This window comes from Diachasma alloeum, unplaced genomic scaffold (genome assembly GCF_001412515.2).
Source record: "Diachasma alloeum isolate Michigan unplaced genomic scaffold, Dall2.0 Dall_scaffold_00199, whole genome shotgun sequence".
Taxonomy (NCBI): Eukaryota; Metazoa; Arthropoda; class Insecta; order Hymenoptera; family Braconidae; genus Diachasma; species Diachasma alloeum.
In genome coordinates, this window is record NW_021680364.1 from 1,465,867 (window position 1) to 1,490,317 (window position 24,451).

Genomic DNA, 24,451 nt, shown 5'->3' on the forward strand with positions numbered 1-24,451 from the left:
GGGGGCGGGAGTTCAAGGTCTGAGGGGGTTGGGGTTTTTAGTGCTTTTGGAATTTTTGGGGGTGAAGGGGAGGATTGCAACGGGTGAAGTCTCAATTTTCAATTTTTTGGGCTGTGGCACTGGTAGAAAATTAGGAATAATTTACAGGGAATTTCTGTTGATCTTGTTATTGATAAATTAGTCAATCACAGTTGGGGGGAGGGGCAAGTTCAAGGTCTGAGTTAGGGTTTTTAGTGCTTTTCGATTTTTTGGGAGCGTTGTAATGGGTGAAGTCTCAATTTTTAATTTGTTGGGCTAGGGGGAGTGGAGATTTATCAGGGGGGCTACACTGTTGGAAAATTATTCTTGAAATTTCAAGTAAAAACTTTGAAATTTTTAACAAGGAATAATTTACAGGGAATTTCTGGTATTGTTAAGAGAATTGTTATTGTTAATCAGTCAATGTTGTTGAATATTCAATGGAATTTGATTTCTCAGGTTCATACGACAATGAAAATTACTGAAGTCATGAAAATTCAGGGAATTTTTCTTCTGAATTTTCAATCTGTTGCTTGATTTTCGCAATAGGTTTGAAACTCCAAATTGTTATTGAAAATTCAATGATCATTCAGAATGAAAAACTTAATTTTATTGAATTTCCAAGATGAATCGGGAATTCCGCGAGCAATTTAGTCTGAAATTGAATTCAAGTTCAGAATGTTGAAAATTCAAGTGCATTTGGTACTCAAATTTCGAAAAATTTCTAACAGTGTAGGGTTGAGTTACACCGATAGAAAATAATTGGGAGATACGACTTGAAAACTTGAGAATCCTTGGGCATGATTTTTCTGATTTTTTTCTGGGATTTTTTAACCAACAAAAAATTATATCTTGTTTTAAGATTTGATCCTACTTTTCCCGACAATTTAAAATGATTTCATTATTTAAATTTTGCAAGTCTGAATTCTAATCTCGATATTGAACAGTTATAAAACATTATAAAAATCTGAAAAAAATATAAAGTTGACTTTTCGAGGAAGATTGATGAAATCATTTAAGAAATGCAATTTTTTACAAAAAATTGCACTTCGAAACTGCAATTCCGAGCATTTTCTATAAATAATTTATAAACAATCAATTGTCCATCGTAAAAATCATTTGTTCAGAATCGCACCAATTTTATTCATTTCCAGAATTTTCCTAGAAGTCGATTTTATGCCTAAAAATAAGGTTTCCAAAAGTTTAAATAATTGCAATCATTTATTTATAAATAACGAATCTTTAAAAAACTAATAATGGGGATGAAAAAAACTAGTGGGTGATTAATCAAATCTAGCTCCAAAACACGTCCAAGTTCCATAGTTTTTCCAGAGCGTTCCGTGAATTTTATCTGAATCCCCTGTGAAAAATTACGACATCGTCACTTAAATTTTCCGAGTCTATTCCGTAATCGGTGAGCGAATTATGAGTTCCGTAATTTTTACTGAACCTTTCTCTCCGCGAAGTGATTTTAAAAAATGATACAGGGAATCATGAGTTCCAGGACAAATTGTATCCGTTCATTTCACCGTTTCGCTATCCGGAATATTAAAACTCGTTTGATCTCTTTCCAGAGAGGGAAGCAAGCGGCTCGGGCGTGACGCGGGTGCCATCGGCGTCCCAAGACTCCGTGGACATAGACGACGACGTTGAGACTGATGACACGGGCAGTACCAGCGGCAAGGCGCCCTCACCGACGACGAATCCGTTGCTCCAGGAGCACTCGAACTGCGAGGAGCTCAGGCACGTGGTCTGTCACCTCGAGACGAAGGACTTGTGGGATAAATTTAATGAGCTCGGAACTGAGATGATCATCACGAAAACTGGACGGTGAGTTGATCGAGTGAGGGAGGGCTTTCTGGGGACACTGGGGGTCAGTTGCTCAGTCGCGTGGGGATTGAGTCATGCGGATCAGTTTTGTGGGGTCAATCGGTCCAGTCGTAAATCTCCCGTGATTTTTTAGGGGAAGGGTTGGGGGTGCGTGTGGGGCCACTACATCAATGTCTTCGGCTCGACGCGTCGTTTAGTGAGATGAGAAAATTCTCTAATTAAGAATTTCGCTTCCTCGTGAAATTGAAGCGGAAAATACATTCCATTTTGGTAAAGTCGAATATTGAAATAATTTACGCGAAAGCTTAAACAATTCTAATTACTAGACAATTGACAAGAGAATATTTTCTTGTATCGAGGAAATCGTCTTTGTCAAAAGTAAATTTTTCATTAGACCAGAAAAATAAGAAATAAAAAAATTTAATAAATCACCAAATGAATGGAATCAAAAATATAATAAATAATTTAAAAAATAAATAAAGATGTCAAAATGAGATAATTAACTTCCCTGTTTCTTATGTGTGCATTCAATCTAAATCTTTTTGTCGTTCAGTGATAAAACCTCGTTGATAAATCAGTTGTGGAGTCCCGAGTGCCTAATTGCGCGTTGCGACGCACATCCACCCTCACAGCTCGAGGAACCCCCCAAGGACCCAACAGAAAAGCGCTGTACAGCCTCCACTGCACCCCGTTTGGCCGCTCACTCGGGCGTCAGTAATTAGATCTGCGTCGCGACGCCCCTGCCTCTTTTACCCTCGCCCACCTCCGGCAATCTTCCTTCAATCTCAGCTTGATCGTGGGATCATCTTGGGGATATTCAAGAAAAATAGTTCCTGTGATGCAACTGGTTTTCGATGAATTGCACTATTCGAATTTTCTGAAGGGGGCATTGTTAAAAAATGAAATTTTATGGATAGTTTAGCAGCAATCGTGAAGAGAACGACATTGAATTTAGTTTAAGAGGGAAAAATCCGGAAATTCGAAATTAAAAAAAACCCGAAAATTCCAATTACCCGAAAACCCGTTCATAAACTCAGGCAGATCCACTGAAAAGTCGCCCAAATCTGGGCGGAGATATCCCCCCGGTTGATGACACATTGATTCCAAAAACACTGTTGGAAATTTTCTGGAAATTAAGCAATAGTTGCGCTGAAATTCTCAATGTTGTGAATTTGAATTCAATTTAAGTTCAAATCGTTCATGGACCCACACGAAAAAATTTATATGTTGAAAAATATATTAAAAAATATCTTAAATTGGCTCAATTTATATTTGAAAAAAAAAATATATAAAACATACGGTTTATATGTATTTTTTATATGTTCTTCATAATTTTGAAAAATATATGGAATTGGTCAATATTATATATTTTTTAAATATATTGTTTGACGGGGGAAATCTCTCATTCACGTTGGAAATTCATGAAAATTGTTGCTTGAATGTTCAGATTACTTAATAATTTTAATTATCATGTGTGGATACTCCAGAATTCAACTGATTTTTCAACAACAAAATTCCCAAAAATTTCTTGTAAATGTAATTGTTTAAAATTTCAAGATTTTTCACTTGAAATATCAGGAGTAATTTTATAACAGTGAATAACTTATTCTATTGCGATACTTTTTATAGAATTTCCTCTGCTCAAATTTTTTCATTTTTCTGTTTGATTTTTGCGATAAAAAGAACAGAAAAATAGAATAAAAAATTTGAGCCGAAGAAATTCTGTAGAAAATATCTCAATAGAATAAGTTGCACCAAAAAATTGAATTCGACTTTTTCTACAGAATATTTTCTATTTTCCTATTTCAATGGAATCGGCCAAAAATTAGTAGAAAGCCCAATAGAAATCCAATAGAAATGTCTAGCGAATTCGCTAAATTCAAATTATCTAATAATTTTAATTATCACGTGTGAATACTCCAGAATTCAACTGATTTTTCAACACCAAAATTCTCGAAAATTTCTCGTGAATGAGTGACATTTGTCTAAAATGTCACTCATTCACGATGTCAATTGTCGTGACATTTGTCTAAAATGTCAAGACTTTTCACCTGAAATATCAGGATTAATTTTCCACCAGTGAATATTTCCATACCAAAAATTGATTGAAAAATAAAAGACCAGAATCGGGATAATTTCACATATAAACCGTGGACCTGTATCTCGTCGCGTTCAATTCATTAACAAAAGACACCTTGATAAATAAATGCATTACTCACAAGGGTTGATCGCAGTAGTGAACGCCAAGGCGGGATGAATGCATACCGTAGTCGACAAGGACCGAGGAGAAGACGTAGATAAGATCGGCGGGTGTCCACCGCGTTTTAGTGGTCGACACAACGGGGGGGCCGACACGGTATTAATGTTCGCCTCGGAGGCAAAACATTCACGCTATAAAAGCCACCTATATCCCCAATAGGATGTACCCCCGAAGAGGAGTGACCGTGGTTGTGCTTGAAATGAGCCAAAAAATGTTTGTATTGGTGCAGCCGATTCAACCACACGCTCACCCACATGTGTACATACAGATAAAGTAGCCTGTTACAACCTCACAATTCATGATGTCTACCACTGAGTAAGAGGTTACAATTGTCTTCAGCCCCAGGTGATTTTATCGCGACACCGTTTACCTCGAATTTATCTGGATGATTCTTCAACGGAGGGTTTTCCGTCAAATTATTGATTGAGATCGGAGGAAAACTGTTAAAAGTTTTCCACAGAAATTTCAAGTAATTTTGTCGCGAAGAGAAAAATTCAATGAAAATTACCAGAAATAAACGCAAAAATTACGTTGCGAAGAGTAATCCGCGAGCGAAGTAAAATTCAATAAAAAGGGTGAGTCGGAACTGAAATTGTACGAATCATCACGTAACTTCTACGATTTGTTCCGTAAAAATTAACCACCGGTCTGACGACTCACCTGTGGTGACAACAAGTCGTTCCGTAATTTTTCCCCAACGATTGAGAAATTTTACGGAACGGAACGTAGAGCACTGTTAAAAAAATTTGTCTAAATTTTCCAGAAAATGACATGGAATTCAATTTAACGAAAAAAAGTCTATGAAATGTCAAGTTTCCCTGAAAATTCAAGGAAGTTCCTGATTTTTCAGTGGAAGAACCGTGAAGATTCCGAAATTTCCACGAATTTTCAATGTAAACATGATAATTCAATAAAAAATTTCTCTGAAATTTCAAAAAATTGCAAATTCAAGAACATTTTTGCTTGAATTTTCCTAATTTCCATTAATTTTCATGGAATAATTGAACTGAAATTTAAAATTTCCCTGAATTTTCCACGAAAACCACGAATTTTCAATGATAAAATTCCCTGAAATTTCAATAAAACCGTCACTTATTTCATATTTCAAGACTAAAACCTGGAAACTTCAGTGAAAATTTTTTAACAGTGCATGATAAGTCGGCAAGTTTCTGTAAGATTTTACTTCTCCGGGAAAAATTACGTGACAATTTCGTAGTTTGTTCGGCGCTGAACCTGAAAATTCCCCGAGCGTTTCAGATTTCTTCTCTCCGATTCCTACAAAAATTGCCGGCAAACGATTCCCCGTTGCGGATTACGTGGATTGTTCCGTAATATTTACCGAATATTTCCCTCAGCCCTTGACCATCAGTCCCTCCATTACAGGAGAATGTTTCCAACCTGCCGAGTGTCATTCAACGGACTGAGGCCTGACGGTCGCTACGCGGTGCTGATGGACATCGTCCCGGTGGACAAGAAGCGCTACCGTTACGCCTACCACAGGAGTTCGTGGCTAGTGGCTGGAAAAGCTGACCCCCCAGCCCCTGCGAGACTCTACGTTCACCCCGACTCACCCTTCACCGGTGAGCAGCTGCGAAAGCAGATTGTCTCCTTCGAGAAGGTCAAACTAACGAACAACGAGATGGACAGACACGGACACGTAAGTAGAATTCATTAATTTCCCGGTCACTCCCCGACGAATCCAGAAAAACCCCTCGAAATTAAAAGAATCACGTCGTGCCTCAGCCTGTCTCGTCCCTCGGAATTATCTCCGACGAGAAATCTCTAGATTTAATCACCATCAGTTACCAGACACGTCCTCAGACGTCTCAACAGACTGGTCCGCATTGATTACCACCGGATATTTAATATCTCGTGATAATTATAGACTCACCGAGAATATTCCACGAGTATTCTCCATGTTCTGGGTGTTAAAAGCTGGAATATTCATGATACAAGAGCAGACCGATTGTTACAATTTTATCACCAGACGAGTCATCGATTCCCAACGGGTCTACGACCTCTGTTATTATTCAAATTGTTTTGTCCTGCTGTTGCATTGCACTCTAGTCTGCACTGAGAGAAAAACAAACACGTTGTCAAACAAGTCTTGTTTGGCCAACAAAATCGCTAGTTGAAAATTGCAAAAAAAAAATTTGGTTCGAATTTGAAAGTCTCAAACATGAATAATTGCTCTGCTTTCGACAGCAACGAAATATTTCGCTCAAGAGGCGGATAATTCACACCAGACGGCGCCTTTTCAGGATGAAAATATCTCATATAGAGGAAAATTTATCAACTAATATTTTATCCCTAAGTTACGAGATTGCTATCATATCATTATTATTGTTTCATTTAAGGGTTCATTTCTTATCTGTGATTATTAGACAGCCGAAACGAAAAGCTACTATCCCTTGTTTCGCATAAAAGAAAGTTTTCTCGGGAGCAAAATACGTATGGGAGTATCGAATTACGAAGGAGCAGTGCTAGAAATGACATTACTTGCGTGTTCAGAGAATCCAATTTTTTTTGAAACTACACTGTTAAAAAAATTGGACCCGAAATTCTAACAAAAATGTTGGAAGTTTTATTCACACATAGTGTGGTAAAATTACAACACTTTTTTTACAGTTATCATATGAGAATTTTCTAGGAAAAAAAAGGAATACTCGCATACACGAATATTGTAAAATTACTACATAAGAAGAGCAATTCTATTCCATTCGTGTTGTAAATTTACTACATTTACCTGTGGTAATTTTCCAACATATTGACTGCAATATTCATACAAAAATATAGTAAATACCGATTCTACCATCGAATTTGTAATTTTACCACACTTTGATGCAGCAAAAGTATAGTAATTTTACAAACTTTTTTAACAGTGTACTAAATCGATTTTTTCGACAAAAATTTTTCATTCCGGCGCACTCTGCATGTTTGGCACAAAAAAAATCCTTTTGTGATGATTTTCAAAAAACTATTTTCTCGGCACAAGCAAGACTTGTTTGAGAACTTTGTCGTTTTTCTCTCAGTGTAGTCTATTTAAATTGGCCGCTACCGATGCAAGCGATTGCACTACATCAAGGCTTATTGCGGGCAGGACTCTCCTTGTAGCTGTAATGATTTCCATAAGTTCAGTATTTTTTCGGGGAGATTGGGGCTCCCGTTACATTTCTCCACAGAAAGCCTGATCGCGGCTGTTGCTGCTTGATATTACGGCGATTTATTTGAATATGAGATCACTTCATTGATAATTATTTCACGTCTGGAAGACAATGAAATAATTACTGTCTTCTGAATTAAGAACGGGATTCTCTGTTTGCGAAAAATGTTTCGGGGAACATTTGCGCAGGTTATTTGCCTCGTTCGTATAATTATGTTACAGCATAGCTTCGGAAGTCGTCTTTCACGAAATTTCTCTTCTGAACGCTTTTCATTTGACTCCAAAGTGACATAAATCCGCTTAATCGTGAGGTAGGAAAACAACTCAATATTGTTTCATGTAGAATATTCAATCAGCCAAAGCTGCAGCAACAGAATGAGTCTTAGCCACTGAATGGAATCTCATGATCAATCTTTCATAAATCGCTACTTCCAGCCTCGACACATCTCAAAAATTCTCACAATAATTCACTCTCCTGTACTCCATCTCCCGCATCCCCCGGAAATCCAATAAAATTGCACTGAAAAATAAATAAATGAACAATGACGTACATTGCCGGCATGTCCAAATATTAGTCTGTTTATTTGCCAAACTCGATTTTTCAAAATAATCGGCTACAAGGGGAACAATTCCCCAAAACCAAACGCTACGTTTGCCTCAGCGTTTCACACACTCTAGGGTGGCCCCTTTGTCCATGTTATTTCCACTCATTTATCTCCGCCGTTAATGGCAGCCAGTGGATTCATAAAATTGAATGATATATTCTGATATTTTACAGCTGGTATTGAACTCAATGCACAAGTACCAACCGCGCATACATCTGGTTAAAAGACCGGACTCAGGCGCCAAGGACCCGATCGAGGATCTTGAGCGTGAGCCACACAAGACCTTCGTATTCCCGGAGGCCATTTTCACCGCCGTCACCGCCTATCAGAATCAGCTTGTAAGTTTTATTTACTCCCACTTGATTTCTTCCTCTTATATCCCACCAGCTACTGTTAATACATCGTTCCCTTTTTTTTTTTCACTCCATCTTCATCCACCATTTTATTTATTTATTTATTTTCATTCTTCAAAGCCCATCATCCAGACTCGTCCCTGAATCTTTTATTTTCAATCTTCAAAGGGGCAAAACTCTTTGCCAATCCTTCTCATCATTCTTTTTTTCAACAACCTTCGCATGAGGATGAAACGAGAGAATTAATTCGCCTCGGTCAAGAGTCCAAACCCATTGGGAAGGGGGAGGGGGGAGAGGTGCAGGCCGAGGAACACACGTTGGTTTCAGACGTTGACGAAAGAGTTATAATGCACCCGGTGAATTTTTATTAGGGATCGTATGCATATGCGATTTGATGGAGGGCGAAATTGAATTCTTTGGGGCTCTCGATGATTCCATAATGTACAGGAGATTAATTTAAGCGGTTGGGAGGGGGGGGGGGAGATGTTTTGTCGGGAGAAAAACTTGAGGAAAAATTACGGGATGAAACAGGCGTGAAATGCTGCATGGGAATTTTTTTCGGGGAAGGAGAATAGTGCGAAACAAATTTCGAACTTTGAGTTCTGGAAATTTTGGGGATGGAAACGGAATTCGGGAGGGGGTACTCACTCCCGGATTTAGTGACACCGTGATTTCGAAATGAAGGCGACTTCACGGGATTTCGAGGAATGAAATCAGTGATTTGAAGTGGATCGAGATATGATTTCGTGACTGCAATTGATTTCGAAGGATTTCAAGGACTCGAAATCAGTGATTTCAGAGAGTTGAAATCATTTGATTTCATGATATCGTGTTCAAGTTCCACTGAAATTTCTGGAAATCTTGTCATTGAAAAATCAAATATTTCATTGATTTTCTGTTCAGATGATCTGGAAATCGATAAAATACTTGATTTTTCAGTTTAATTATTCTGTAAAAATTCAGAAAACCCAGGAAAATTCAGGGGGAAATTGAAAATTCATGTCATTTTGTTTCTGAATATTCATACTCCACTGGAAATTCAATCAAATTGTAAAATTTCCACCTCACTCCCACCGAAAACTCACGAACTTGCGTGAATTCTCCTTAAAAATTGAAATTTCATAACTATTTTTCCCTAAATTCGATTCAATCTCACTCTCATGAGATTTACTATAACATCTTCCATGAAATTTCAAAAAATTTGCAACAGTGCATCAAAAAACTGCTGAACATTTACCGAAAATTCAACAAATGGTTGTCGAATGAAATTAAAAAATCTCTTCTGAATTTTAATTAATTACTTCTTAAAATTCAATAACTGCTTGGTAAACGATTTTGTCAAAAATTCCGCGGAGAAATGTTCACGTTCAAGTCATGAACTCCCATCTAGTCATGAATTTATCCCCAATAGATTGCATATTTGGCTCCAACAATTAGTTTTCTGACAAAACGTCATTTTTTCTCTCATCGCAGAGCTCTAAAACCTGGATATCAACGTCTACAACGGAATTAGAGTTTAACAGCCTCACCGATGTTATCCTCCATTGTCAATATTTCCCTTTATTTGTGCGGAGGCATTTCCCGCGAGCCCCAGTGCCAGCAAACACCAGTGAGCGATTCTTTTCACATCCCCCTCTCTGACATCCCCATTCCCACTTATTTCCTCCTTTTTCTCGAAACGATCGTGTCAGACAGCAGGGTCCCCTGTATTACCATATTTCACTATGGTCGTTTAGAAACGTTAGCGTCTTGTGTGGTCCCCACCGGCCCCGTCGACGTCGACATTCCCCGGGTGCGTCTCGACGCCCTTACAACGTCACAACCAGCGATTCAACTTCATCATGACACTCTTGTAACGCGTTAAGCTACGCCAGGAATTTCGGGAATTCAACCGCGTCCTGATGGTGTAGAAACTTAGTTTCTGGTGAAATTGTAACGTACGCTGAGAGAAAAACAAACACCTTGTCAAACAAGTCTTGTTTGGGCCAACAAAATCGCTAGTTGAAAATTGCCAAAAAAGAGTTTGTTTGGTTCGAATTTGAAAGTCTCAAACATGAATAATCGCTCTGCTTTCGACAGTAGCGAAATATTTGGCTCAAGAGGCGGATAATTCACACCAGACGGCGCCTTTTCAGGATGAAAATATCTCATATAGAGGAAAATTTATTATTTTAAATTGTTTCATTTTTACATTTTTACATTTCGCACACGGAGAGAAATATTCAATGAAAATTACCAGAAAAAAGACGTAAAAATTACGTTTCGAAACGTAATCTGGGAGCGAAGTAAAATTCAATAAAAAGTGTCAATCGTCACGTAAATTCTACGATCTGTTCCGTAAAAATTACTCATCCGTCCGACGCCTCACGGCTAGCCATGAGTCACCGTGAGGGGGAGATTTTAACAACACGTTCCGTAATTTTTCCGGAACTTTTCGTAAAAATTCTTAAACATCCAAGAATTTTCATGTTCTGAGGCATAATAAGTCTTGAAGTTTCTGTTAGATTTGACAACTTCCAGAAAAATTACGCGACTTTTTCGTATTTTTTCGGTGCCAGACCCGAAAATTTACTGAACGATTCAGATTTATTCTCTTATATTCCTATAGAAATTCACTGAAAACGATTCTCGCTTGCGGATTACGTGAAATGTTCCGTAATTTTTCTTGAATATTTCTCTCCGTGCACCGGAATTACGGAAAAGACGTAATTTTTATCGAATATTTTTAGTCTTCTCCGTGCAGACTAGTTTTTCTATTCCGGCATTTTTTTTATCCCGCCTCTCGGGAATGGATGGAAAAATTGTAGCCCACTCCGTTCGGACTGTCTTTCATCGGGGAATGGATGCGCAAAGAAAAAAACGCTGAGAGAAAGGTGAAAATCGAGTGAGCAAGTAGCGAAACGGGTGGTCCAATGGGGAATATATACACTTCCTCTCCGACTTGTGTCTTCTCGTCTCACCGCCACGGGAACGCGCCTGTATACGACGACAACGGTCTTAGCTGTTGATGATGATGATGAGGTGCGAAGAGATGCCCCGGCAATTACCCACGCACACATTTTCTCCGGGCTCAGGCGTCTCGCTTCCTCTTTCTCCATCATCTCGGGCTCGGTTGCACTTCCTGTCTCTCTCGTCATTATCTCCAACGGCGATGCAGCTAGAGGGAATCTCGGGGACTGCGTTTCTATCATCTAACCGTGCCAAGATAGAGTTCAACGTTTACCGCACGTCAAATTCGTAGATTTACGAAAATAGGGAATGGGTTAAATTTAATAATTGGTATTTTTGGTTGGGATTGGAGATTTTTAGTGGTTTCATTGATAATATGAAAAATTGACAGGTGGGGTTGATAGAAAAGACGACTCATTTCGATCCAGAAGTCGGGGATTTCGAAAATACTTTTTTTTATGAAAAATCTTTTTGTGTTCTGGGGCAAGACGGGGAGTATTTTTCTGAATTTGGAATTAATTTCTTTTGTCTTTTGAGAGAACTACTGGGAACTTTGAATTCCGTGAAGTTAGTTCAAGGAAAATGCGTGAAATATTCCATCATTTTTATTTTAATAATTTTTTATCGTTAATTATTTAAAAAAGAAATTTGAATCATTTTAATTTTAATAAGTTTTATTGTGTTCAAGTTGCACTGGAATTTCAGGAAATCTTGTCATTGAAAGATCAAATATTTCATTGATTTTCTGTACAAATGATCTGGAAATCAATAAAATACTTGATTTTTCAGGTCAATTATTCCGTGAAAATTCGAAAAAATCTGGAAAATAGAGGGAAAAATTGAAAATTCATGTTATTTTGTTTCTGAATATTCATGTTCCGTTGAAAATTAATTTGTTTTTCATTTTCTGTTCAAATGATCTGGAAATCAATAAAATACTTGATTTTTCAGTGCAATTATTCCGTGAAAATTCGAAAAAATCAGGAAAATTCAGGGAAAAATTGAAAATTCATGTTATTTTGTTTCTGAATATTCATGTTCCATTGAAAATTAATTTTTTTTTAATTTTCTGTTCAAATGATCTGGAAATCAATAAAATACTTGATTTTTCAGTGCAATTATTCCGTGAAAATTCGGAAAAATCAGGAAAATTCATGTTATTTTGTTTCTGAATATTCCTATTCCATTGAAAATTCAATCAAGTTCTGAAATTTCCGTCTCCCTGCCACTGAAAACTCATGAATTTCCTTGAATTCCCCCTACAACTTGAAAATTCACACCCATTTTTCCCCAAAATCGAATTCAATGTCACTCTCCCAATAATTACTATCCCATTTTCCCTGAACCTTCGAAAAATTTCTACCAATGCGCAAGAAAATTCTCGAACGAAGTATCAATCACCATCGCCCGACCCTCCCCAACTATAATTTTAACCCCCCCGTCCCACCCCCCGAAATTCAGTTCAGCTCTACCCACTGATGAGCGATTTAAGTCCTTACGAATGGCAGTTTGCACGTCGGCATTTCGTCTTTTGGGTTCACGAAGTGGCCGGTCGTTTAACAGGATTTTTTGTTGCCACTTCCCGTAAGGCTTAAAACCGAGAAGAGCGACGAAGAAAAAGGAAGGCAGCAGTACGAAAAGAAACTCGAAAAGTATAAAAGAAAGAGGAGGTATCGTTGCAGTAGGTTTTTGCTTCCTTCCTAAAGCTCCCACAGCTATTTCGCACACATATTCACGTGTGTATATCCCCCGACACCCCTGCCCGGTCATAACGACCTCGCGACCATCTCGATTCGTCTTTCTCGCTCGCGCCACGTCATAATTCATAACTTAACTGCTCTCGCTTCCCCGCTACGTTCTCTCCACCATTCTGAGATGCATTTTTCCCCCCTCATTTTTCTTTTTATTTCTCGCATTCTCTCGTTGTGTGTCTCTTCTTATCGCTTCACGATGCGTCGTCGGTCCTTTTCACTTCTTTTCCCCGTGCAATTCCTCCTCACTAACCCATTATCCCAGCACTCAGTCTCACATACACACAAATTCGTTATGGTAAATCGACTCCGGTATTTCTCATTCTCTTCGGGGGCCACTGTGCGACGCGCTCGTTAATCTCGAATTGCCATCGAAAATAGATTCACTCCACTGCGCTGATGCACATCCGAATTAATCCATTAGGAGGTAAGCGAATAGACAATAAATGAATGGGGAACGGTTTATCGTACCCTTGAGAGCGACAACGCAAGAGCGTTTTGGTGAATTAATAAACGGTTTTGGAGTCGATAGCACGCGGATTTTTCTACTTTGGCTATTTTTTCTACTGGGAAATTCTTTTCCAGTTTTGTAGGGGAACGTCAGAGCTTTCATTTGAGCTCCGTTTGACCCGAAGCTGCCGGACATTTTACTGTGATTTTATTATTTAAACTTTGCAGGTCTGACTTGGAATCTCGATATTGAACGGCTAGAAAACATTTTAAAAATCTGAAAAAATTGGAGTTTACTTGTGGAGGAAGATTGATGGAATAATTTTAAAATTGCCATTTGTGAAAATTAAGAGCATTTTCTATAATTAATTTATGAATAATTAATATTCCAGAATAAAAATGATTTGTTCGGAATCGCAACAAATTTATTGATATTCATAATTTTACCAGAAATCGATTTCATGCTTAAAAAATAGGGTTTCCGACAGTTCAAACAATTTCAGTTATTTATTCATCAACAACGAATGTTTAAAACAAGTGGGAAATTGCTCTTGTATTGTATATAGTGTACCTGTTTTGCTAATAAATTAGCAATATGCTTCCGAATGGTTATTTTGCACATCATTTCCTTCTATCATGCATAATTCATTATTTATTTCATTTTATTAAATTGAATTAATAAAATTTCTTTTCAACTAATTTTGCCAGATGTTCAACTTGGTTGAACGTTATCATCAACATCATTCTTATTATCCCTTTCTCCCATACAACCGATTGTCTTTCTTACAAAGATTGATTGTTTTTTGTTGAAAAAATTCGAAAATTAAAAAACCAATCGAAGAATTAAATTTTAATTAACGGCGCCTGATAGAGCTCAGGTACCATTCATTCATTAGCGAATAATTGAAGAAACACTTTGCTAAAAATTGAATTTTCAAACTTTTTAGATTACAATGGGTCGACATGACGCAAAAAATCCAAAATTTAAATTTAAACGATAACAAAGGATCACCATTTTCCCACAGTTCATTTCGGAAAATAAGCAACAAAGGTAATATCGATTGCCTGTCGAATTAGTTTTGTTTACGGCACGCGGTGAGTGGTGAAGCGCAAAAGTTAAACACTTCCGAGAGTATCACCGAAGGTAGCCCCATCCTGTGTGGCTCCGAGAGCCTGCCTTTCTCCCTGTCTCATTTGAACACGATTATTTATGTTTTCTCTCGCGTTGCCAATGCCGACGCCTCGAGGTCACTAAAACGCCTCCCCCGCGCCTTCAGCCGCCCGAAGTACGCGTATTTGCCGCAATATTGTAGGATAATATGGGAGAGGAACCCTTTGACTCCTGCCTCGAGGGTGAACACGTAATGGTGGGCCGCGACCTGGAAAAGCGTCTCTCCCTCCAGGTACGCAGATTAAAGAGCCGTTCTGAGCTGGCGTTGCGCCAACCGACGAGAAGACTCGTGACGAATACATGGATGTGTTAAGATTGAAATAAACGGAGGTGACGGGAGGACAGTTGATTGAATTAATTCGTTAGAGTGAGTCGTTTGAGGAGGAATAAGAATAAATCTCACGGAAAACGCCGATGTGATGCGCGAATGTGATGTTTCAAATTCATTCAAGCATGTGTAAATAAAATTTTTCTATCAACATATTGTCGAAGGGCTGAGGGGAGACACAGAACAATAAAAGAGACAATCGGTTGTATAGAAGAAACCGATGAGAAAGAAGAATAAGAGTTAAAAAGAAATCTTATTCAACTTATTTTACTCAAATTGATTCTCGAGAATTCTCATACCAAATGAGTTGAATTCAATGAGTTAATTTTCTTCTGTTACCCACGCCCCGAAAAATACCGCAAAATTCCCCACTCAATTCTCAATTAAGAAAGATTTAGCTCCACACGACGAACTCATGTCCCCAATCATCTCCCGAGAATAAAAAATCTCCGCCATGTACAGATAATTGCCACTCGATCCTCAATCCGGGCGCCGCAGTCCATTAATCTACTTTCCACCGGATCCCCAAAAAGAAATTTCTTTCCGGGCACGAGGGACAAATGTACAGTAGCACGTCAATTTGACAGCCACTTGGAGATGAAGTTACCCTCATAAGGACCTACCACGCGCCCAAAGGCCTATTTCTCCACCCCGACTCCGTGTTTGAACAGTAAAACGAGCCCACGAGTCTGTTCACTTTATGAACCTCAGTCGGAAGAGGCCAAAGGAAAAGAAAAAACAAGTAGAAAGGAGAGAGAGTGAGGAGAATAAAAAACAACACGCAGGGATGACGACGTTTCAGAGTGAGGGAAATAAGACGCGTGGAGTGCGGGTGGTCCAATTACCCTGTGAGTTTTCGCGACTAGCAGTGGCACTAGCACGTGCAACGCGTCTCAGTAATAAGACTCTTTCCTCCCAAAAACCGCGAGAAGATGCAGGAGTTGGAGAGAACGAGAGAGACGAGTGGAGGAGGGAGGGCTTGAGCCCTCGGGTTTTAGTTACGATTCCGCTGACATCATTAGCCAAACATCTGGCCCACTTCCCTGGTGTACTACGTGTGTGTCTATCCCCGATATTCACATATGCCCACCCTGAAAATGCCACTGGTCTGAGGACTTTATGATCATCCGCTTGGTGGAGAGCGATGAAGCGCAACGAGCTTTCAGGGGGGAATATTGCTGGTGGGCACTTTGGTCTGTGTCTGCGGCTCTTTGATGAAACTCAGTGAAAATAAAAGGTGATTTTCACAAGCCAACGGGATTTATGTCGTCCGAGAGAAGACAGCGTCAAAGAAAATCCTAGAGTCGAGGAAAACACGGAGAGATGATCATCAGAGTTTACGGCTTCGTTGACACCACCAGCAACTGAACGTTTGGCCCACTTCCCGCTGAGGATCTTCCCTCGATTTATAACAGTAGTTGTACTGTGTTTTAGGGACTGGTGGGATGGGGGTGAAAATCAGAATTCCGGGAATATCTTTGAATATCATGCTTCAAATGAATTCAATCATAGCTTCAAATGTCTGCTTCAATGACATTAAGTCGAAGTTAAAAGATGATTACGATAGCTATATTGGTTGATTTGATTTTTATGATGATTGTTGAAAATTTTGAATTTTTCATGAATTTCCCTGAAAGCGAGCTTTCTGATGGTTTCTTCAAATGTGATGTTTCAAATTCATTCAAGTATGTGTAAATAAAATTTTTCTATTGACAATTTATCGAAGGGCTGAGGGGAGGGATAGAACCGTAAAAAAGACAATCGGTTGTATAGAAGAAAGGGATAATAAGAATAATGACGATGCCAACATTCAACTAAGTTGAAAATCTGATAAAATTAGTTGAAAAGAAATCTTTTTTTTTTTCTTTTTTATTTAAAGTCGCATCAACAGCTAGGTTCTTAGCGACTTTTGAAATTTGGTATTTACATTTACTTGAATTTTGTACAACTGTTTCATGATTACATAAATAATATTAGATGGCACACTGAGAGAAAAAATTATTCCTGCCAAGGATTGATATTCTCGTCAGAAGATAATTTTTTTCAGAACGAATTTTTCCAGGACAGTCATTTTCAGAGAGTCCAAGTCTATCCTCAAAAATTACAGTGATATTGAACAATCTGATTATTATGCTATATATGACCTTGACAAAATGTTCTCCGATATCTTCCGGATTTTACAAATTGGCGATTTTCTCAGGTAAAGAAAATTGGAATAATTCCAAATGTTAATAATTATTATTGGAGTTTCTTCGAGGTCATATGCAGAAGAATATTCTTATAGATCACCATAATTCTCACGCTTGGAACTGATTTCGGAGCACCTGGAAATGACTGGCCTGGAGAAATACGTTCCAAAAGAGATATTTTCTTCTACTAAGAGTATGAAAAAGATATCACCAATAACATTTTCTTGGAAGGAATAAATTTTTTTCTCAGTGTAGATGTTCATAAGTTTCATTAGTTTCAACACTTTTTTAATAATTTCTTTATCGTTTAGGAGTACTTCGATTTCTTTCTGGGTGGAAACGAAACCTTATTCAATTCAATAAAATGAAATAAACAATGAATTAGACATGACAGAAGGAAATGATGGGGAAAATAACTCGCACATCACTTGCAAAATAACCCACATGTTCTTCTCCAGCGAAATGCTTTTCTACCCCGGAGTTTTTACCGTCATGACTATTGCGACGTCTCTGAATAGACATATCCGTCTTCGTCCCCGGGGCCTCACCTGATTGCGCGATAATTATTGAGCAGCTGATGTGACAGAAGAATAAGACTTCCGGGGGACCGCGCAACACGATCATCGGGGATTGCGGACGGTTTAACTGGTGAGATTTCTTTATTGAAAAGGTCGCCAATGAAGTGGACGGGAATAGAGGTGGAGTCAATGGCAACTGCTGGCTTGTCGGGTAATAATAGATTTAATAGAGACAGGCACTCATTGAGGTTTTACTCGTCCTCGGTGGGATGGAATTGTGAACAGCAACGGTGGTGGTCGACATGTTGAAAGAGGGATTCAGAGGGCACGAGGTTGAGACGTCTCTTCTCTATCAGGTCGTTAAGCATTTTTTGACAATGGGGAGAATGAGATTAGGAAGAGCTGACTGGAGGAACTAGCGTCTTCGAGACGTCTTAATTTATGACATTACGTGCAGAAAAATATTAATATGTTAATATATTAATACATTAATATATTAATCCAATAATATATTAATGACATACATTAAAGAAGGGAATTAAATAGCGTTCCACATCTTTATCAATCATTGTTGCATAATTAATAAAAAATATTAATATATTTAAATATTGAAATTATTATATTATTCAATATTAATTATTATTTATTTATTAAACATTAATATATCAATGTAATATATTAATACATTAATATACTAATATATTAATAATATATTAATTAATATTCTCAAAGCTTAACAACAATGATACAAAATAATTTCTCACATGCAGATACCTCTTCTCCTAACTTCCCCAATCAACTCCATAAAATCTAAAAATGCCCAGTAATTTTCAACACCATTATTAATTCCCCTCAAGCGATACAAGTTTGCCTAAGTAGATTAACAATTTCTCATCCACTTGTTTACCCCGAAGGCGCAAAGAGTTGCTCTTGGACTGGCCAAGGCCACCTGTACATCCGCCGTATAGTTGTCTCTGAGGCTCTCTCGCACTGGGTGGCCCCGCGAGGGTAACGCAAAACACCCGTGAGGGCCACCAGTCTCCGCTGGCTCGTGTGTGGAAAGGGACTTAGGGTGGGTTTGGCGAACACCCACATGTATACACTTGCATATGGCTGCTTAGGCTGAGTAGCTCTCTCGCCTCACCCCCCCCCCCCCCCCACCNCCCCCCCCCCCCCTCGTCGTCCTCATCCATGTCTCTCTCCTCGTGCCCCTTGGGATATTGAACGAACGCGTATAACTCGACACCAGCGTGACACTGCAGCATACGTATAAGCCGCCAGCAAGGTCTCGGCTTCCTGAGATCATGTGTAACTTCATCCGCGTCAGTGAATCAGTTTGTGAAAAATAAATTTTTCACTGATGAGGAGTTAATTGACTTGTTTTTCTGATAATTGGACGTGTCTTGCTCATTTATTGCAGTTTAATTTGGTGTAGTTGAGACACTTTTTTCGCAGGTGGAAGTCGTCCATGTCAATTTGAGACAACATGGCAAGTGGCTTAATTTTAGGACATGACGAGGATTGGAAAAGCTCAGTTTTGGGACAGGATATTTCTTGAATAAATTAAGTTTCGACAAAATGTGTAGGAATAGTCTACTCTACAACTGAAATGTTTCGAATGTCTTAAACAAAGAACATCACATTTCGTAAATGGCTTAAATTTAGGACCGCATGTCTTGAATTTATGCTTCAACTTGAGTCGTTTAAGACATGCTGTGTCAACCTCAAAAGATTTCGGACTCGCTGTTCCAAATTGAAGCCAATTAAGACATATTGTCCTAAATTTAAGGCATTTAAAAGACGCGATAAGTTAAATTTGGGACAAGAAATGTATTAAATGTCCCAAATATCTTTAACTTGAGACATCACATGCCTTAAATGTTGTAAATATAGGTCAGTATGCCCCAAATAAGGTCAACTTAAGACACGTGTCCTAAATGGCTTAAGTTTAGGACATAATGTCTTAAATTTCTCCCTCAATTTGAAAAAATTAAGACATGTTGTGTCAAACACAAGACAGTCAAAATCCTCCGTCCTAAATTTAGGACAAGTTATAATTGTCCTAAATTTAGGTCAATTAAGACTTGTCACGCGATGTCTCTAGTTTAATCCTACAAATGTCTTCCATGTCCGGAATGTCGTCAACATAAGACATCACGTGCCTTAAATATCTTAAATTTAGGACGTCTTAAATTTAAGACAACAAATTCCCGCAATATTTGAAATATAAAATTAAAAAAATGTCCAATTGAAGACCCAAAATATCAGTTATCAATTGAATCGTACTTTTTTTCAAGCCACTGCATTTTAAACTACCACACAAGGGGATTTGTTAAAATCCATTCAGTGAGTAATTGAAACGATCGTTATGCAATCTTGATTCTTCACCCTATCGACCCTCCTTTATCACAGTGACAGTATCCCTGTGAATTTTCTCGCCCCGGCTCCCCTCTAATTTTACGAGTCGTTGACTCACGATCGATTTTAAAGCACCAATTGTAAAAAGAGAAATGGCGAATTGTGACGGTCCAGCTCGTGAATCATGGACCAATTCCCCCGATCACTCACCAATCGCATCTGCATCGCCCCAGTCGCCTAATTACTTCCAACGAAAACTAAAGAGTCATCAGAATTCTCGGAATGCATTTCGGAAATTTCGGAAGTCCTAAAGTGTGATGAATTATTGAGGCATTAGGGGAATGAGTTACCGATGTTTCTCGGTCCATATTTGTCGAAATAACGTAGGAGAATAGGCCTACGGTGTGAGCAGGCGTCGGCCGTCGTTTGGGCGCGATACGGATCGTTGACGCTGTCGCGACGCAATCCCGGGGCGAATTGCCATTCGACGCGCTACCCGACGATAACAAGGATCGCATGGTGAAGGTTAGAGAGAGAGAGAGAGAGAGGGGGGGGGACTACCAGCACATTTTCAAGCTTCCCCTCTACACTCACTGAGATTCACAAGAGAGAAATTCCACGGGTAATAAAACATTGTCGTGGATGCAATCGTCGTTCCAATTTTATCACCCCTCCCGCTTCTTCTGTTACTTTACTTTTTACGATTCTCTATTTATTCATTTCTTCTATCTCACGGCGATTTATGGTTTTTTTTTAAAACGTCAATCAATCCTTTTATCTTTGCTTGCAGATAACGAAACTCAAGATCGACAGTAATCCCTTCGCCAAGGGCTTCAGGGACTCCTCGAGGCTCACGGATTTTGAAAGGTGAGTTCTAGTTTTGTCACATTTTCTCATGTTTAAGGAGAGAATTTATCATTTTCATTCATGTCCGTGAATTAACTTTTGAAATTCATCAAAATTTCTCTTGTAAATTGGAAAAATCAGCCGATTGAGAATATTCATTATCATGTGACGATCAATTTGGAAATAATCATTGCTCAGTTCATTGCAGCATCTGCATTTCCTGCTGCATTGATGCATGAACAGGAGATTTAATGAAGACAAATGTCAGAGAGACGCGATAGGACGTAATAATTCAGATTATAATGATATTAATCACTGTTTTATTCAGGTGGGTAGTGACTGGTAGTTGAATGTTACGGAAACCGTCTCATCATTTATCTGAAGTGATAGATTTATAACCCGTCAGGGAACAGTAGTGCTTAGAAGATTCATTAGCCAACACTAATTGTTGAGCGATTTCTAGTAGTTCTGATATAAGGATGACACAGCCGACGAAAAATTCATGAATAACATTTGTTCTGGCTGAATCTTGTTTAAATGTTGTAGGTTCAAAGGCCATATGATTGGTGATGTATATTCATTAGTCGGTTTAATTCATGAAGAGGTGAATATTACTCATGACTTCAATACCAGAGAATATTGATAATGAATATTTATTATCACTAGCGCCATTGTGCGCTTTTTCTTCTGAGATTCGATATTCCTTTCTTCAATTAACTGTTTATAACTATTCTCATTGAAAAAAGAGGTATCACTGATGGGAGTCATATGTCCTGATTTATCAGCTGTTAAATATTCATATTACAATAAATAATTTGCTCATCTTCTAATTCCTATGCTCACTGAATAAGATTTTAATCATAATTACAATTCTTAATTATGATTCGTTTATTCATGTTTCATAGAATGGCACTCAGTTCTCTTTTGTTTCTTAGACGGGATTCATGAAAATTCGCCGCAAGACGATTGTACTCATGAAAACCGCCTTACTTTCCCCACTCGTTCTCATTTTCGATTCAAAATATTGCCCATGTTTTTTATAGAAAGGATATACAATTTAATTTTGGGAAAGGCAAAAGTGAGAAAATGAACCGATGAGAATAATCAAATGTCAATACAAAACCTCATGTTTTGTGTTCTGAACTGTTATTTTCCGTTTCTTATCCTCAGAATTCCGTTAATTTTAAGTCAAAGCCAAAGTGTCTCGCAGATAACACTGCAGCGAGTCCACGGCTCAATGAAAAAACAGGTCTTCAACTATATTCTCGTCAATGAATACTAAAAATATCAGTAACCGAACGATTCAACATTCCCCACAGCATGAGATACCTCCAAAAATAGATCAATGTAAAGAAAAATGAAAGCTTCACAAAGCATAATCGAGCAGTTATCCTTTCAGGGAGACAATGGAGTCGATGTTGGCGGACCAGCAGTCGATGAGGTTCCCCCACCGATTTCCCTTCGAGATGGAGCAGCTCCAGGGTGCAGCCAGCAACCTCAGCCTGGAGGAGAAGGCCCTGTGGGCAGCAAGGTCCCAAATCCTTCTGCGTGCAGCAGCGGCGGCAGCAGTGGGCCCTTACGCCCAGTTAGTCAGTCCAGCCCTGGTGTACCCCGGAGGGCCAGCCGCAGGTACGAGTCACCAACAGGCCCAACACCAACAGCAGCAAGCCCAGCAGCAACAGCAGCAGCTGGGTCACCTCTGGTGGGCGTCGTCCCTAGGTCCAACTCTCTTTGCAGCAGCTCATCATCAGCAGCAGTTGGCTGCCTCGAGCTCCCAGCAGAGTCCACCAGGACCAGCAGCACCACGGCCCATCTACCCGTCTGCCCTGGCCCTGTCCCATCACCGATTCTCCCCTTATCCAACAATGGCTGGGAGAAAACCCGTTGCGCCAGCTGTACCCTCGCCACCATCATCATCACGACGTGCAACACCATCACCCACTGACAGCCTCTACCGCGAAGCGCAGGATCTGTCGCCCTCGTAGTCGTCGAAAATAGAGTATTTTTTACCGTACACATTCCTCTGAGGGAATTTCTTGGGGTGATAATGAGAGATCAGCATAATATCGACACTTCCTAATAAAACAAGAGTATCTCAGAATTCCCCATAAAACTAATGTCTGAATTTTCCAGAGCAAACTTGTCCAATTCTGACGACGTCAGAAAAAATTTCTTCGTGAACGCCGATTAAGTAGTGTTTAACCGAATTAGTCGACATATTGTGAATTGATAATATTTTGAGAGATTCATGCCAGAGAATTGATAAAATGAATGGGAGGGACGAGTGGAGTGATCGCAGCGAGGATTCAACGGGAGAAGTCAGTGGGTAGATCATTAATCCAGAATTCATCAATAGGAAAATTGAAATCATCTTCTGAAACGAGTGTTGTGGAGTTTTGGAACGGACGTGTATGGAAGTCTATGACTCGGAATAAAAATACGGATACAGGGAAATGAAAGTGAGAGAGTGAGAGTAGCCAGGACTTGCGTGCATAACTACGACTCGTAGGATCAGAATAATTCGAAGGTATCGAAGGTATCTGTTTTGACATCTTGATCGGCACGTGCCACATGGAATTAATTCTTAAACACTTACGTTTTCATGATTCTGACAGCTGCATGGATTTGAAGTTTGAGGAATGGGAATAGAATAGAAGAATCGCTGAATTCTCTGGGAATTACACATATTAAATGAGTACCACTTGCACAGTATTTAATGAGAGTTACTGAGAAGTCTTTTTATTTCGTCTGAGTCACATGAGTTTTCTCTGGAAAATTGAGATAAACGAGCTTTATAGGGTATTCTGAGATACCTTTGTTGTATCAGGAAGTGCCGAAATACTGATGAATACTCTCGACACCTCTGTGTATCATAAGCTGTACATTTCTTTAATTATTAACGATCATATCGGACTATTGTTATTCGTTATTTATGTTCTTTCTTTTTTCTTTGCGACTGCTGCAGATCTGTTAAATTATAAATTCAGGGAAACAACCGAGGAATGACGAAATGATTATTCATTGAGATTGTGTGCTCGGTTAATTTTCTCATTAAAACAGTGAAACTGATTATTACAGCTATGAAGAGAAATAGTGCTAGAGTAAAGACGTTATTATATACATATTGTTAAAACAAAAATGAGAATGATAAAGATGATGCTTGTGTTTTGAAAATGCATTATATCCATTCAATCGCTGTGCAAGCTGCTCCCCTTGTAAATAAACCCCCGAAAGAAATAAAGAACGAGGAAAAAAGAAAAGCAGAGATGATTTGTTGCTCCTGGTTTTAGTGAAATTGTTCATTCGTGTTTACCCTCGTTTGTGATTGTTTCTTCATTCCGCTTTGTTCCAATCGATTCATCGGCGGATAAGTCCAGTGTAAAAATAGCTTTCGTAATTCGTGATGGAGAGTGATTCGTTTCGTTTGTACTGGGATATATTTTTAAGGTATAATACAACCGTTGGGTAAATGTTGGCGGAACAATTTGGCCGTGCACCGGTTACAGGATATTCACGTTACCGGAGTTGCCGCTCTACTCTTTCCCCTGCTGATACCTTGGATATCACGCGATCCATGAATGTGCACTATTTGCTGAATAAACGAATTACCGATTCTGGAGTGAATACGAAAGGCACTACTGACGTCTGGAAATTCTGGCCGA

The 24,451-nt window shown here is 38.8% G+C and overlaps 1 protein-coding gene across 1 annotated transcript in view; it reads left to right on the plus strand.

The window, feature by feature from the left end:
• The window catches only part of LOC107035601 (T-box transcription factor TBX20), a 31,609-nt gene extending 7,613 nt beyond the window's left edge, over positions 1–23,996 (plus strand). Inside the window, exons 2-6 of the mRNA XM_015253088.1 lie at positions 1,593–1,848; positions 5,492–5,765; positions 8,050–8,214; positions 20,734–20,810; positions 22,177–23,996. Of these exons, the coding sequence (XP_015108574.1) occupies positions 1,593–1,848; positions 5,492–5,765; positions 8,050–8,214; positions 20,734–20,810; positions 22,177–22,774 (1,370 nt within the window). The 3' untranslated portion in view covers positions 22,775–23,996. The remainder of the gene's footprint in view (positions 1–1,592; positions 1,849–5,491; positions 5,766–8,049; positions 8,215–20,733; positions 20,811–22,176) is intronic.
• Positions 23,997–24,451: the final 455 nt, after the last annotated feature.